This window comes from Tyto alba, unplaced genomic scaffold (assembly GCF_018691265.1).
Source record: "Tyto alba isolate M040663 unplaced genomic scaffold, T.alba_DEE_v4.0 Super-Scaffold_10, whole genome shotgun sequence".
Taxonomy (NCBI): Eukaryota; Metazoa; Chordata; class Aves; order Strigiformes; family Tytonidae; genus Tyto; species Tyto alba.
Genome location: NW_024881262.1, coordinates 6,831,212 through 6,848,494, shown reverse-complemented (window position 1 = coordinate 6,848,494; position 17,283 = coordinate 6,831,212). Strand labels below are relative to the sequence as shown.

The window sequence follows — 17,283 nt, the reverse complement described above, 5'->3', positions numbered from 1 at the left end:
CTCTTGATGTTGCCTTCTTATTCTCATTGTATTGGGCTCTAGCAGATCTGCACATCTACGTGATTGACAAAAGGATGCTGGCCTCCCTAATGGACTCGTAATCTAAATACATTTAGCCCAGTGTTCGTGTTAGGCTTTATTCAGAACCGATGGGCATGCCTCACACCTCGGTCATCGGGCGCAGAGGTCTGTGTGTGCAGCAATTCCCACCCACACCGAGCCCCACTGGAACCAGGGGGGCCACGGCCAGGAAGGAGCTGCCCCCATGACCACAGCCCCAGATTGCAGGGATGCCCACCGGTTTTAAAAATAAATTATTCCCTTCATAGAGACTGCTTTTATTTCAGCAGAGGGTTCTCATTTTTATGGTGTTTCCATGGGAAAGAGGACATGCCAGCTAACGGGCTTTTATTGTACCTTTCACTATTTCATGGAAACAGACTTCTATTTTTTGCCCCTCTTTGCCTTAGTAAATGTAATTATTATTGTTTGTATTGCAGCAGTATTCACTGCCCAGGCAGGATCAGGGATGCATTTGCTGTACTCCATGCAAACAGTTAAAAAGCCTGATTCAGACACTGAGATTTTGAGATTTATAATTTTGGTTTTCTGATTACATCTAAATATTAGGGTCTAAGAAAGGGCTGAATGTAATGGTCAATGTAACACAAATACGCACAGTGAGACAAGATCTCACTCATCCCTCGAAGGCACCTTGTGCCATTCAGTAGCAGAAATTGAAGGTAGATTAAGATATCATTGTGTTTGATGCAATTTTCACAGGTAGGGTTTTTTTTTCGTGTAGAGTTACACGGGAATTTATAGCAATTTTCATCAGAATCATCCAAAAGGTAGTTCTCCATAACTTTTTTCTGTATTAACAAATGGAAATTGCATGCTATGTCACATGTTAAAAATCATTAATTTCCCTACGATTAACAGGGTACCACAGTTAACTGCCCGACCACCACATCACTGCCACTTTGTAATACCACACCTTTTCCTGAGACATTCATAATCTGAACCTATACAGACATTTACATTCATTTCTTCTGTAAGTTTTAAAGGTGACAGCGAGTTGGGGCACTGGGTTGTGACAGAAATGCTGTCAGACTGCTCGTGGGCAGGAAGATGGGGCTGCAACTTATGGCAGAGGACTGTTGGTTTAAGCATCTTCCCATTTTTATGGGCTGTTCTACCAGAGTTAATTTAAATCGCACTCCTTTGTCTCTGATGCACATAATGCTTTTGCACTGAACACATCATGTATGTAACACAGAATTAGCAAACATTAGGGAAGGCAAAGTTGTTCAAACTGCCTTTCAGAAACCACCAATTTAAACACAATAAAATCCAAGGCTCAAATTCCTCCTCAAGATACTTTCAATTTTGTCTGATTGTGAATTCTTCAGCTCATATTGTTCTCAATTTGTATCCAGTCATGGGTATTTAGCCTGTATAACCACTGAGTGAAGACAAAGTGGATTAACAGCAGATTTGCTGGTGAATTGAGCCAAGTTATCACTCCCCACTTCACCCGAGATAGAAGTATCAACAAGAAAGTATGACCGGCAATAATTAACTATGCAATCCCATCCTGTATGTTCTTGCACTAACAGAACTCAAACCATAATGAGGATTAATAAATGCATGCAAGTGAGGTGAGTATTCCCATCCAAAGCCAGGACAGCTTTGAGTCAAAACCTGCTGACATTTACAGAGAACATCCAATGATACTAAAAAATACAGGATACGTCTACTACTCTCATGCTAGAACTTACTTAATAAATACTATGCAGTTTGACCCGGAATAAACATACCTGCGAAGAACCATGTTCTCTCTCCACTTGCTGTACAAGTCTAATGAAGAGGGACATTAATGCCCAGGGTGTGACCTGGCGGCACAAAGAGCTGAAGCCCGCTGAAAAGCTAATACTAAAACAGATGCTTCCAAATTAGTGGTGTTGGAGCAAAGCTTTGCTGATTAATAAACTAGCACTGTTTTGAAGTCTGCTTCCAGATGTTTGCTGCCATATAAACAACTGTGAAGTCATTAGAGCACATTCTGGGTTTTATGTTATTTTGTTGGATTACTGCTAGTTCATCAGCACTACTCGCTGATGATAGTTGCTAAACCATAACCTTTGAAAGAATACACCAGATGCTATCTTCTGTTCTTAAAATACATTTATAATAAAAGTCCAAATGTTTCCTGCGCCTGGATATAATAAGAATCCTGCATTTGCTTTTCTGCAATTTGCTGGAGGTACATGATTTTTAAATGGGAGGTCTGTCCGTTGAAGTCTGTTTTCCAGTTTCTTCATCTCTCCACAATAAAGCCATAATCAGTCTATATCCAAAGCCTTCAGATATTTCCATGACAACAAACAATGATATAAAAAAGAATTAAAACTTTATTGGATGAGAAGAAAATGGAAAGAACGGAACATAGGAGAGAGACTTCAAAACTCCGTAAATAGAAATTCTTCTCCCTTATCTCCAGTGCTCAACACAGCTTTAAAGCTATTGAAGAGAAGCACCAGTATTTTAAGAGTTCCATGAAAGGTAAATGTCCATTATAATGTGCTTTTTCTTTTTTTTTTTTTTTTTTTCTTTTAATATCTGTTTTGTTCATACATCCAGTTAGTTGATAAAACTATGAATAAGAAGTACTTAACTTCTGCATCTTTCTCCTCCATTTCTCTCATCCCAATAACATCAGTGACTTAAATCTTTTCTGCAGTTGTTAAGGCAACATAAAAGTACTGTTCTTGCAGCTGAGGTCTAGTAGATAAATTTCTGGAGCCTAAGGCCATCTATTCTCACAGCTCTCATATTTTCTATCACCACTATCTTCACCACCGTCCTTCAGCATACACAAAGCAGAGGTAGGAATTCATTATTGTGCAAAGTTTGTGGGATATCAATTCTTTTTGACCCATCACGATTTGGTGAGCAATTGACAATGAAATAAGAATCACAAAACTGGAGTCTCTTCTCTCTCAGCTGACATTTTTTCTGACACTGACCCCATGAAGGAAAAGCAGCCAGAGAAGCCCTTGACTCATGATACCCTTTAAACAAGAAGGGGATCGATGCTGATGGATTCAAAGTACAACTGTCATTTCTGATCCAAGTGGCTCATCACTCAACACATCAAACTCCCCATTAATTAAGTGTTAATTAATTGCATTACAAGTTCAGGTTGTCCAGAGTACATAGATCTGGTGCTACCTCACTTTTGGTACTTGATTTTGCTACTCACATCTCAGTTCAAATATTACTTTAATAAGGAATATATATATATATATATTTTATTTTCCTGGGGGGGAAAAAAAAAAAAAGTAAAAGAAAGCTTTTCTGTCCCTGGGGAAAGGGAAATGATCTTTTTTGACAATATACAGCTCAGCAAAAACTGGAAGAAGTTCATGAGAATGAAGGATCCTCTCTACACAGAAAAGTCACATTTATAGCTTCAGGTCATTTTCTCTGCCAAGTATCAACATCCTGCAGCTAATGCCACTGAACTGAGAATTTATCAGGGGGAAAAAAAAAAAAAAAAAAGAGTGAAATAATTGTATATAATAATACAGAGTATTTGGCAGCCTAAATGCAGAGACAGTTACCAGCTCCTCCATAATACAACACAATGCTCTTTAAATTAGATTGGACACAAAATTCTAATATGAAATAACTGTACATCGGTGGCATACAGCCCATGATTTTTCATCAGAAACACATAAAACAATTACATGAGCAGCTGGATAAACATAGTGAGAAGCACGCTAGGCTCTTTCTTCTTTTCAACTGCAATTAATGTGTAGCCGTCCCCCATAAAATTTAGCAACTGTTGAGTAACTTGCTACAAAACCGCCTCACGGTTCAAGAGCGGGAATGATGAAGACTGATTCCAACGAAACTGCACAAATGTATCATCCAAATTAGGATACGGACAAGGCACTAAGGCTAATGCTTGCATTATTACAGAGAGTAAATTACAGAAAACAGGCATAGGCAGAGTAACACAGTGTTGTGTCACACCACCCTTGTGCTCTATCCTTAAACGAAGCTCTGCAGCTATGAAACAGCAACGCCAGCCGACAGTGTGCACACGTATGCGAGTGCACCCTGGAAAAACAGCATAAAACTGCTTCTCAGCTGAATTAAGCTAGACGCCAACGTGGATTCAGAGCACTGGCTGCCGCCTGAGAGATGGGGTGCAAGGGAAGGGGTGCAGCCCCTTTAGATAGAAAGAGAAGAGTGAGAAAAGATCGTGCTGTAGCACACTCTCCCTGACACTTTGCAGGGCCAAGTTGGCAAGGAGAGATATCCCCTTTACAGGTGTGCTGGGGGTCGCTTTGCTGTCCCTGACCCACCCCGTGCTGCTTCCATCTTATTTCTTCCCAGCTACACTATCCTTTAGCAGTGTGTAGGATGCTGCAGCTGGGGAAACACACAGAATGTACGTGTCTGCAAAGGGCAGAGTGCAGGACAGCAAATATGCACTAAACCAAAAATTAATTGTCGGTAAATCATATAGAAGAGGGTGATTACTGCAGCTCCACTGAAGTGGAGCCTTACTGGGCTCCTGCCAAGATCCAAGGGCAGAGCAAAGATACAAACCGAGCAGGCAGTAATTGCACCCCGCATTTCTACACCCGTCGCTACGTCTCCACGTGCCCTGTAGCGCTGCGCATCCCCGAGCATCGGCGATTTGATTTACACGGAGAAAAAAAGGCTTAAACTACCAATAAAAGGGAATTAGTTCAAGGAGCACAACTGCCCTTTGCCAGCGCGCCAGGGGGGAACCGAACTGTGAAGGCAGGAGGGGTGCGGAGCGGGGTGCGGAGCAGGGAGGGGTGCGGAGCAGGGAGGGGTGCGGAGCAGGGAGGGGTGCGGAGCGGGGAGGGGTGCGGAGCGGGGAGGGGTGCGGAGCGGGGTGCGGAGCAGGGAGGGGTGCGGAGCAGGGAGGGGTGCGGAGCGGGGAGGGGTGCGGAGCGGGGTGCGGAGCGGAGCGGGGTGCGGAGCGGGGAGGGGTGCGGAGCGGGGTGCGGGCAGGGAGGGGTGCGGAGCGGGGTGCGGAGCGGGGAGGGGTGCGGAGCGGGGTGCGGAGCGGGGAGGGGTGCGGAGCGGGGTGAGTGCAGGGAGGGGTGCGGAGCGGGGTGCGGAGCGGGGTGCGGAGCAGGGAGGGGTGCGGAGCGGGGTGCGGAGCAGCCGCAGCCGGGCTGGGGGCGGGCAGGGAGCGCTCGGCCGGCGCTGCCCGCAGGTGCCACCGCCGGAGGTGCCACCGTCCTGCGCCGGGGAGAAACTTTGGGAGATGGTGCTGGGGCGGGCCCGGCCGCCGCCCGGGGTTTGCGCTGCGGGGCTGGGTTAGTTCTTCGCGCCCCCCCCCCCCCCCCCCCCCCAACCCCGCGGCGCCGGACCCGCAGCAGAGCCTCGGGAGGGCGCGGGGCCGCTCCGCGCCCGCGGAGCCAGCGCGCCCACGTCTCCGGTGACGCGGCGGCGAGTGCCGGCCCTTCCCGGGGCCGGGGGGGGGGGGGGGATAGCGGCGGCGCCCGGAGAGAGGCGGAGCGGGGCCGCGCTGCCCTCCCCGCCTTCCGCACCTGCCCGAGCAGCGCGGCGGAGGGAGCGCGCAGCGGCGCGGAGGCGGGAGCCGGGCCGGGCTGCGCGGGCGAGGCGGGGGGGGGGTGTGGGGGGGGGGCGGGGGGGGCGCGGTGATGCGCAGCCCGAGGCGGCAGGATGCGGGAGGGGAGCGCGGAGAACGGGACGGGCGCGGAGCCGCCGCTGCACCTCTTCCCCGCGGCCGTGCTCACCGGCATCACCGTCGCCTGCGTCCTCCTCTTCGTCATCGGGATCATCGGCAACCTCATGACCATGCTGGTGGTGTCACGGTTCCGGGACATGAGGACCACCACCAACTTCTACCTGTCCAGCATGGCCTTCTCCGACCTGCTCATCTTCCTCTGCATGCCCCTGGACCTTTTCCGCCTCTGGCAGTACCGGCCCTGGAACTTCGGGGACCTCCTCTGCAAGCTCTTCCAGTTCGTCAGCGAGAGCTGCACCTACTCCACCATCCTCAACATCACCGCCCTCAGCGTGGAGCGGTACGTCGCCATCTGCTTCCCGCTCCGAGCGAAGGTGATCATCACCAAGGGGAAGGTCAAGCTGGTCATCCTCTTCCTCTGGGCCGTCTCCTTCGTTAGCGCCGGACCCATCTTCGTCTTGGTGGGGGTCGAGCACGAGAACGGCACGAACCCCCTGAGCACCAACGAGTGCCGAGCCACGGAGTACGCAATCCGCTCGGGGCTCCTCACCATCATGGTCTGGACCTCCAGCATCTTCTTTTTCCTGCCCGTGTTTTGCCTGACCGTGCTGTACAGCCTCATCGGGAGGAAGCTCTGGAGGAGAAAGAGAAAGAACATCGGTCCAAATGCTGCCATCAGGGACAAGAACAACAAGCAAACTGTGAAAATGTTAGGTACGACTCTTCTTGCTCTGTTTTTTCCACAGGATGTGTGTGCTTCTGTGTGCGTGAGAGAGAGAAAGACGGAGAGCGCTCGGGTAGTTCACTGTAGTTGCTTCCGAAGGAAAGCACTTATTGAAAAGGTTTCACACAAAGGGCTACACCTCAAGGTAGTCATAGAATAACTCTCCCCCTTCCTTAGATTTATTTAACTGGTTTGAGCTGGGGACTCTCAAACAGTTAAACAAATGGTAATAACCGTCACCGACAGGGACAAATAACTACAGTTACAATTAGCTAGTGCCCTGGAGATTTTTGACCATTTTTGCTCTTTGGTTGTGGATACCGATGTTATTTACAGAAGGATAGTTTATTTGATTTTTTTAAACAAAACTAAACCCTTCTCAAACCACAAAGTTGAGCTGCAGACTAAGCAAGCAGGATATGATGTGCACACAGTTTCACGCTAAAAGAGTATCAAGGTTTTAGAAAATTTGGGTTATTTACTATCATGGCTGTGTAAGCTTACGAAAATTATTCTGCATTTTTGTATTAGCAAAAGAGCAGGATGTGCTGAACAGGGAGCATCGTGTCTCCTTTGGGGTCTGTGATCCTGTAAATTCTCACTGACTTTCAGAAAACAATATCAAGACGACAGACACTGTCACTCCTAACTTTGCCTATTTACATTGCCAACTGGTTTAAACAACAGTTATTGTTGGCTCGTGGAAAGACAAATTTTAACATACACGTGGTGGGAGTTTGGTGCACAAACCCCAAAAGTTGTTCTGCAGTTTGAGGTCTGAAAACTGCAGAATTCTGCTGCTGTGTGCTTTTATTCAAGCAAAAAGTCTTCCACAGTGCAAGTCATGCCCTGGGTCTCGGTGGGGACGAGATGCTTTGCATGGAAAAGGTTTCACGGGCAGCAGCTCTGCTGGGCTCGTTTCAGCTAGGTCAAAGTGGTGGGCTAATGAGCTAGACAACGAGGTGGGAGTGTGTCCTAAGTACCTTAATTATTAAATAGGAGGCTAACTGATTTTTTTGTTCATGTCCTACTTTATTACTATGCAACAGCAGGAAGAATAATAAAAAACGCGGCATTCTTTGTGCCCTTTCAGCTACATTTTATGATCAATAGAATTTCTTCAGTTGGGTAAGCATGACCTTGGAAGTAATTAATCATTTACACTTCTAGAGTTTCAGGATTATGAATCTCCACTTACAATAAGTAAATTGCTAGCATATATTACTACCATGTTTATATTTCTATATACTTAGCCGTAAAGAATTTTGAAATAATAACTGTTTATTTCTGCCCTGAAGTGCTGCCAGAAGCATTACAATATTTCAGAGACCTTTTTTTTTCTTTTACAAGGTCTGAGAACAGCAAGACAGTGGCAAGGCTGTCCTCTGACAGAGAGACAGTATTCTCTAAATGATAACAGTCTGATGCCTGATGGAAAGAAAAGAAGTTAGTAAGGGCTCGGTACCAGCAGACGCTCAATGCAGTCTGCTCTCATTGGTTTTAGTGTTCTGCTTAAAATTTAGGAGGCACTTTCGAAGACTTTAGCAAGTCATGGAACATTAAGTAAATGGGATTAGCATCGACACTTTTCAATTGTAGGGAAAGGTTATGCTTCTAGGTTCATAATTAAACACCTACATGTAAAGCCTGACTTGCAAAGGAACTATCATACCCCGTTCCTATTGAAATCAAAGTGATTCTGCAAGTGTGAAGATCAAACTGTCAAAAGCCTGGCTAGGGCTATGGCTGCCTCCACGTGAAAATATTGACTATGCTTAAAATTCTGTTTGCAATTACCATCATGGTAATACTAATTACATGGATTAAACTCCACTTGTGAGCTAGGGAAAAATTATCTGAATTTTGCAGGTGAAGATACTGAGTGAAAAATAGAAGTGGTTGACTCAAGAAGATGCAGAGCTGGAAAAGACACTCTGTACCTCAGCTCTGTGCTTTAGAGCCTACCATAGATCCTGCATAAGAATCCATTTAAACTTGGGAATTCTTGTTTCAGAAAGTTTTTGGGGAAAGATGCCTATAATCATCCCGCTTAGCTCCTTGAATTTTACTATCTGCTGTGACTTGACATGAGAAAGCAGGATTACTAACACGAGAGAACAGGTTAACTGGTAAAAATTGCTGAGGAACGTCAAAAAACCTTGCTCAAGTTTTCTGGTTTTTCTGTCTCTGGTATATTAATAGATACACTCAAAGCAATATGAAAAATAATAAAGGTCAACAGGACACAGGAAATGAACAGAAAAAATTTCCCCTACTTAGGATGGAAATTCAAATGGGCCAGTGTTCAGAGATACACACTCTACGTACATTATATTGGCATATAAATGCAACCACAGTGGTAGTGCAATATTACAGATATACTATATAACTATAATTATGCAGTGGTATTTTTAGTTTTACTCTTCTTGGAGTAACTCATGTTCCAAAAAATGGACAAACTGGAAGGGTGCACCACTCTTCTGTTCTTACCTTGGCACATGTGCCCTACAAGTCCACATTCTGGTGGTTTGTTTTCTTTTGGACCTTTGCTGTAAATAATTTTGCTTGCCAGTGATTATATTCTTCACTATAAACCACAGCGTTGAGTCTGTCACGTTATATGTAATTTGCTTTTGTTAAACACTGCAGATGATATATTGTCATACTTTTTTTTGGTCATCATTTTGATTTTTTAATTATCTATTTATGAAAACATAAGTTTTATAGGTCAGAAGTATGCTACATCAGGTTAGCTGTGCAATATACAGGCAGATGTGATCAATGTGTATGAGGTATTGCTAATTCATACTCTCAGAGAATGTATCGAGAGAGACAAAACTGAAAACTTACGGGATGCATTTTCACACTTTGCGATTAATTTGTTAAAGAAATAGAATTTTAATCACCTGTCTTATAATACTCATACTTAACACGATTTCTTCTGCTGTTTTTGTTTTAGTTGTGGTGGTATTTGCTTTCATACTCTGCTGGTTGCCTTTTCACGTAGGACGATATTTATTTTCCAAATCCTTTGAAGCTGGATCCTTGGAGATAGCCGTGATCAGCCAGTACTGCAACTTGGTGTCCTTTGTCCTCTTCTACCTTAGCGCAGCCATCAACCCCATCCTCTACAACATCATGTCGAAGAAGTACCGAGTCGCCGCTTGCCGCCTGTTTGGACTCAAACCCCTCCCAAAGAGAAGATTCTCCAGCACAACGCGAGAAAATTCGCGCGTTTGGACAAAACCGAGCGTTATCACATGACACGCGATTTCCAGTGCCAGAGCATCACTTACCTGTATTCCCCAGAAAGCCATAACGAAAGAGAAAGAGGGCAAGAAATACAAATCAGAATGTTAAAGCTCTACTTTTGTCATCACCTGGATTTGCTGAAAGACATAATGTAGGCAGTTAAAGATTTAAAAAAAATAACTAAACTTTGAGACTATAAAAGGAGGGACATGGTCACAGAATTTGGCAACACTCAAGTATTATTTTTCTTCTGCTTTTGCCCACCTGATTTTTTAGCACTGACTTTAGCAGGAGAGCTAGGCTTTACCGTCCTTAACAGGCAAACACAGCCCAGTTCACCTGAGAGTTTGTGTGACTTCAGTAGCAGCTAATTCAAGCTGAATTTTTCCAGAGTTAACTCTAGTTTTGCTAAGAAGTTTGCTAGCATATAACCAGACCCTAGAGAGAGAAAATTTAATTGCCTTTTTGAAGTAGTCAACATAAAATTTGATACACTTTTCATAATCTTGATTTTTAAATAAACTAACATTTTTCTCTGAATGAGGAAAATGATTTCTTAAAAAAGAAAAGGAGAAATAAAATGGATAATTTTTAAACATGCTAAAAATAAATTACCTTCACGTCATGTCTGAGTAGAAAGGAAAGAAACAAACAAAAAAACCTTCACAGAAGTGGCTTAGAACATGACTGTACTGAAATATTTTTTTAAAACATATATCAGTGGGACAAGGACAGTGCTGACTTCAGGACTGCAGTGATGCTATAAAAACATGGAATGCAATCTCCCACAAACAGCATTTTTTTTTTTTTTTTTTTGACTAGCTAAATCATCTGTACTTGTTCTGTTCAGCTTGACTGTGACTGACTCGATGTGTTTGAACGTGAAAGCATTCAGCTGTTTCGATATTTGTAACTTGTCTGTGGCTACCTGTCCCTGTGCTGCGCACCACCGTACCCCCAGGGTTTGCCAAGGACAGGTCTCCTGCCTGCAAACCACCACTTCTTTCTGTTTAAAGCATTTCAGCTGGTTACCAGTACCACGTCCCCCCATAAAGCCCGGTGTGCAGTTGTACTAGTTGGCTGCAGTATTAAATCGAGAGCATTATTTTTAACCAATGTGACCTGACAAAGTAATAGAAAAATTTGCATTAAGAGACACTGGCAGACACATTCTCATACTTGATCCATAAAAATCTTAAATTGAATTGATTTTTATAACTCAAGTATGCCATTAAAAGGCAAACCAGAAAACTTTCCATCCTTTATACGCTGATAAGTATATCTTATATTGCATCTATTGTCACACCAACACGTAGATTTTATGGTCCAGCTAAGAGAGCTTTGGAACATGCATGTGCAATAGCAGCTTTCTATTTACTTTGTTCTAGTATTTATTAACGGCTGGTCCACAAATGATTCTCCATAATGAATTGCCTGTTAGCAGAAGTCCTTTTGCCTCCAAACCCCAATTAGCGCTGATGGGCCATTTCCCTCCTGCCACACCTTCAGCTGATGGAGCTGCTCAGGTATGACTCAAAAGAGAAATTGGCCTCTTCTGCATATTCTGGGGGTTTTACATCATCCAGGGCTTTGCTAGGGCCAGGGGGCTGATTGCTGCTCCTCGGTGTGGCACCCGAGACTGACCTGCTCCCTGCTCCAGCACAGGTTCGGTGTAAGTGAACCTATAAATTAAGGGACAAATGAGCAGCAGCGCTACAGGATCATCTCCCGTTTCGCCTCTAACCACATCCCCCTTGTCACCTATTTTGTTCTCCCGCTCGTTGACCAACAAACAGATCCGATGGCCGATGTCACGCAACTCAGGGAAACAAGAAATTCGGGAACCTTGAAAAGATTGTGTAGATGTGAGCTCACGAATAACACGTCTGTATAAACGAACCGATCGCGCGCGCCTGGCGTCACACATAAGCGTTTCAATTCTCCGCTGTGTCCGTGGTATTAAATGTGAACAGAAAACGAAACAAAGCGATGAGACCCTTTCTGAGTGTACCGGCTGGGCGGAGGCTCTGCTCCGGCTGGAGAAGCGAGTCTTGGGCGGGTTTGCTGCTGTGCATCCCTCCTCGCACGGGGACGGGCGCCGGCATCACACGAGACCTCGCGGGCTGGCTCCGGCCCCGGCGAGTAGCACCCGTGTCTCAGCCAAGGGAAGCGATTCGGCATGAGCCAGAATGGGAAACTGCCACAGCTCTGTGTGTAGAACAGAATCTGTGACGTTTAATCAGGGGGTCACAACAGTCAGAAAGCGAAGGACTGGCTGTTCACGGGGAGGGAGGACAGGGCTTCTCCCTTCTCACCTAGGAGATGGATTTGTCTCTGCCAGGCATTGGACACCTGGCCAAATACAGCAAAATGCATGCATTTTGATTAAAGAGCAGCAGCCACCTTCCTATGAGTCTTGCACAAGCAAGAAAGTATTTCCAATCCAGCAAGAAACATTCAAGCATTTAATGCACACTGTAGCTGTCAATCCTGCAGTTGGAACTACACCATCTGTTAGTTTTGCTTCTCTCAGTACTAAAACTTTTCTATACTGAAATGCTAAGGTCAGTGGAGTCACACTTACTGGCATGTGTTGACTCCAGAGGGTGAATAGGGTCTGCTTCTTCAAACAGGTACCAGTGCAGAATGAACTGCTTTTCTATGGAAAAAAAAATAACAATAAAAAATAAAAATCAACTGGATAGCCTTCACTTTCACATCATAAAATCAACTATTGTCAGATGCCTCCAGAAAGATATATCCCTCCCCACCAGCACTGATGAATGAATCCTGCATTGCCTGCCTCGAGAGATATTGCTTGAGGTGTAGGAAATAACTTAATTGAGAAAAAAAAAAAAAAAAAACAAAAACAACTAAGATTTCAACAGCATTTTTTACCTAAGAACAGCTAGCTGAAGTCAGCCCAAACCAGGTGTGGCAAATGTGCCTCAGGCAGCACCACGGGGCAGGGTTTGTGCTGCCTTGCCGCTGTGGGGTTTTGGGGAGGCCGAGCAGAGCCTGGGGGCCGGGCACGCAGCGGCCAACACCCCGTTAAATCCCATCCCGCCCGCTCCAGCTGCTCAGCCTGCACAGCCTGGAATATCCTGGCAAATAATTTCTAGCAGAGACAAAGCGTTTCTCCTCTGTTTCCCAGGACATTTCTGCAGCACCTCCCGTTCCTGGCATCTTTCCCCCCCCAAAGCCTTCCCTATTTGAAAGGGCGTTGGGTGTCCCCCACCCCACCTGGGGTCTGGACATGGCTTTTGAGATCTGTTTTACATGCAGGGAAGACAGGAGCCCTTGCAGGAGCTGGGATAATTCATTAAGTGTGTCAGACAGGGTAGCTTCGCAGAAAGATTTCTTTCAGGCTGTTGAGCCATAGGCTGCATTTCTGAAAACTCTTCCCTGCAGGAACAGACTTCAACAGTTTTAACTTAAAAAAAAAAAAATGTATAGGGGCTTTATGAATCAAAATTTCGCTGTGACCTCGCTGACCTGTATGTGAGCAGCTCATACAGGAAATAACTGGAGGTTCACTCATTAAACAGCTCAAGTTTTAAAAGCTTTTCTAACTCTACATTTTGTATGACAGATTCACAAACAAACAGGAACAATTTGGCTGCATTTATTTCTTGGCAACATGTTAAATTGGTGATGAAATAGGTCAAAAGTATTTTACCAGAAAGCTTCATTCATTGTAGAAAAGCACCTCTGATGGAAGCCTGCACGGGCAGAAAAATCATGTCCTATTGTATTTCTTGCCAAAAATAAAATACACTGCAAAAATAGCACTTACATGTCAAATTTTGAGTTGATAGATCTTCAGCCGTTATGTAAGTTTGTGTCCAATGATATTTGCAGAAGCCCTGTTTCAAGCAGCAGTCCTCAGATACCTTAGACACCCAGGAGAACCCCCAACTCCATCCCGGGGCTGCGGTGGGTCCCTGCTGGGCGAGGGGGCGCGGCTGCTGATGCTGCTGGTCCCTTTGCAGCCCGTCCCGCGCCGGGGGACACCCCCCAGCCTGCTCCCACCGATCAGGGCGTCTCCTTACGGGGCGGTTGGCAGCTCCTCAGAGCCCTGCAGTCCATGGTTCTTCACGGCCTTTCACACGGCGTGTATCATTCACAAAAAACCCTGCGGCCCTGAGGAGGTAGATTCCGTCTTGAGAAGTAAATTCAGAATTTAGTAGAATAAAAAAGATTTGCCTAACTCCTCATAACCTAGCGACGCCTGTGTTGTTACTTCCCACACGCCCTGAACCGCCTTCCTCACCCCGCGGCTGAAAGCACAGGGAGTAGATTTTACCCTTTGCAACTTCCAGGGAACGCTATTAACCCAATTTCACAAAAAGGGAATTAAAGCACTTGGTGTTTCAACCCCTCGCCCCAGCCCCGCTGCCTCAAGAGCGATGGGGTGCGGATCCATCCGCCCCCCCTCTGCCGTTATTCCTTGGGCTGGTGCAGGCAGCCCCGAGCCCCATTTCTGTTTCTAAGCCGTGCCGCCGGAGCGCTCAGCACAGCGGCCTCAGATAACCGTCATATGGGAAATAAATAACCCCTGGCTGACACCGCAGCCTCCGGAGAGCCCAGCCAAGGGGAGCCTGGACACAGGAAGCCCAGGCCACGCTCCCCAAACCCGGCCCTGCTCCCAGTAACGACCAGTGGACGAGGCAACGCCTGCACCCGCCGCCGGATTTGTACCTGCACGTGAATTCTCACACCCGTCCCCGGGTCTTTGCACGTGCAGGAGCTCTCCGGAAAAATCCTCCGGCTGATCCAGATGGGCAGCTATCCAGCAGACGCAGCTGCAGGAGCTGGCATGTCTCGGGAATACCTGGCGTGATGGATGCTGTTTTACACCATTTGCTGTCAGGCACGTTTAGCTGGGGTTAGACACTGCCCAGCTGTAACGCAGGCAGGGCCCGGAGGAGCTGGAGGCTGGCAGGGCGTTAATGTGAAGTCTCTCTCTTCATTTAGGCAGGTCTATTATCCATGTAGGGCGGTGGAAAACTCCCTCTCCTGCCCACGCACCCCTCACCCAGCCACCTCCTCCCCCCCCGTGCATCCCTACCTGAGGTACCACAGCAGACTCCTTTCCAGCTCTGCACAAAGACCAGGAACTTCACAGGAGCAAAATAATTTCCTCACGGAGATGTGCTTGCTAACGGCTTTTCACTCTGAAACATGAAACGTGATTTCTGGTAAAAAGACTCCGGGGGTTTGGCCCATGTCCTCTGTTAAATTTGCCCAGAGCAGTTTGTCAGTGGATGGGGTCTGGCTTTCCCAGCTCTATCAGATTACAAAATCACAGTGTCAGTTTTCAGGAGCCCTGGTCGCTGCTACTTAGTAAAAAAAAAAAAAAAAAAAAAAAAGAAAAGCAAGTGTTAGATCATGATTTGTCTTTTACCTCTAAATCGTGATTATGCAAGTAGAGTGAAAGAGAATGAAGAAAAAGACAAATTTAATCCACCTTGTATTAACAAAGTTTTACAGGTTTTTGCAGTTGCTTCTGCTTGCTGTTGAGCCTTAGTATTGTTGTCATTCCAGCACACAATATAATACATTAATATCATCGAATGTAATTAATACATTCGGTGGGCATTGAACAGGCTTTCTCAGCACTCTTCCCAGCAGAAAGGTTTCTGTTCCCTTCCAAACCCAGCGCTTGTGTGTTGCTGCCCTTCCCAATCTCAGCTGCAGACTGGTACAAGCCATGACACTGCAAGTAAGAGCGAAAATCAGAGCATCTCATTAACCTTATATTTGAGACGAAAAAAAAAAAAAAAAAAAGCCTCTATTTCATCCTGGAGCTGCACATGGTGATGCTGCCTGCAAGTTTATCTGAGTCCTGAAAACACATTGACTTGGTTTTGCTCAGCAAGAGAAGCACGGAGAAAGAAGGGGAGCAAACGCCCCCAGACTTGCCGGGCACAGGTGCTGTTGCAGCGTTACCTGGGTGCCATCACTAACACACTGCAGACACTCACACTGCCAGCCGTGAGCGGGCTTGAGGAGCAAATGGCACGTAGGCAGAGAACTCTAAGTGTTGGGCAGTACCCCAGCAAGCCAAGATGAGGCGCGAGCAATCCCTGGTCTCTTTAGTCTTCCCTGTGTTTTTGGGCGTCCATGGACAAGTACCTACGTCTTTCACGCGTGGGGTTGGCTCCAAACGGGTGTCAAGGGAGAGACCGCTGCCCGGCCCCCAGGACTGCCCCTCACGGGGAGGGGACCAACTCCTAAATAGCCTCTAAAGTGAGCACTGCCTGGCTGCCAATCTACCGCTCTCTTGTTCTGTGCACAAATACGTCCTTTTGAAAGCCCACAGGCCGCTCCTCGAGCTCTCCTCAGAGATAAAACACTTCTCAATGAAGTCATTTTATCGCTCTCCACGCTCGCCCCTCTTCCCTCACTGGGAGCAAAATGAAGGGTTGGCGATGTGTGAGGGTTTATAAAGTAAAATTGCTCTCAGAAACAAAGTACCCCACGCTCAACTTCAGAGGCTGCTCTGAGGGCACAGGAGATGCTCTGTCAGCATTTGCCCCCATTTTAAATGCTGCTGGATCAAAAGAGAAGAGCGTTACTCCCTTTTCCTTTCTCTCATATTCTGATTGATTTTCACATGATTTCAGTGCTGCCCATAAGAAAGAAAAGGCATGGCGATTTCCAAGCCTTTATTCACATCGTTCTTCCCTGCACAGCCTTCTTCCACAGATGACCCAGTGCTGCAAATCATCCTTCATTAGGGCAGGCAGGCGGGGAATCCAACGCCATGAGCCTGTTCTGCAATGAGCCCACAGCACAACAAGCTCCGAGGTAGGGATTTAAATAGCTTTGACACACTGATATTACAAAAGACGGCAAAAACTCGTACTACGGATTCTCACCAAAAGTTAAGCCAATATTCATAATCACATGTGGGCGTGTATTCTGTCCAGTCGATAGCACCTTGGGGTTCTTATCAAACAGTGACAATGAGATTGATTTTTGTACAATTCGCTGTGCTGTGCCACGTGCACCAGCACGGGGCTGAAAAAGGTGCAATCTTCTGAGCTTTTTTAGATCAAATGTGGTTTTGAACCCGTTGAACTACTGTTAGTTTGGGAAGAGGGAAGCGGGTGGCCAGCCCAAGGGTTTCCTTGTGCCTTGGTTGGTGCCCCAGCTGCGGCAGAGACGTGCTGGTGTGGGGCTCATCTCTCGGTTGCCTTGGGTGCTGCCTGAGCATCTCTGGCCTAACGTCGATATATAAGGAAACAAAACTATTTCAGATATACTCAGATCAGGACAGTGGTTTTGCTTTTTTTTTTTTTTTTTTTTTCTCATAAAAATCTAACCTGCAAGTCTAACCAGTGCCTCTTGCAGAACTGCCGCCTCAGTGGTCCCAGCCTCAAAGTCACCTCGGACAAGCTACTCGTGCTGTGGTGTCAAAAACCACAAGAGGATTGTACTTACCTGTTCCTCTTCAGCCTTTGCTGTGCCTTGTACCTGACTTCCCACACCCCAGTGTAATTTGGAGGCTGCCACGTAGCTAGAGGAGTGCGACTGC

At 46.3% G+C, this 17,283-nt stretch overlaps 1 protein-coding gene across 1 annotated transcript; it reads left to right on the top strand.

Moving 5' to 3' along the window:
- Positions 1-5,709: 5,709 nt before the first annotated feature.
- On the top strand, positions 5,710-10,260 carry GHSR (growth hormone secretagogue receptor). The gene is made up of 2 exons (XM_009964031.3): positions 5,710-6,478; positions 9,448-10,260. The coding sequence occupies exons 1-2, from the start codon at positions 5,740-5,742 to the stop codon at positions 9,750-9,752; spliced, it is 1,044 nt and encodes a 347-aa protein (XP_009962333.1). The 5' UTR covers positions 5,710-5,739; the 3' UTR covers positions 9,753-10,260.
- The last annotated feature ends 7,023 nt before the right edge of the window (positions 10,261-17,283 follow it).

Bases quoted from the DNA above. Each gene is read 5' to 3' on its own strand.
- GHSR (XM_009964031.3), top strand. From the start codon at position 5,740: ATGCGGGAGGGGAGCGCGGAGAACGGGACGGGCGCGGAGCCGCCGCTG. The intron at 6,479-9,447 runs GTACGACTCTTC...TTTTTGTTTTAG, and splicing joins GCAAACTGTGAAAATGTTAG to TTGTGGTGGTATTTGCTTTC.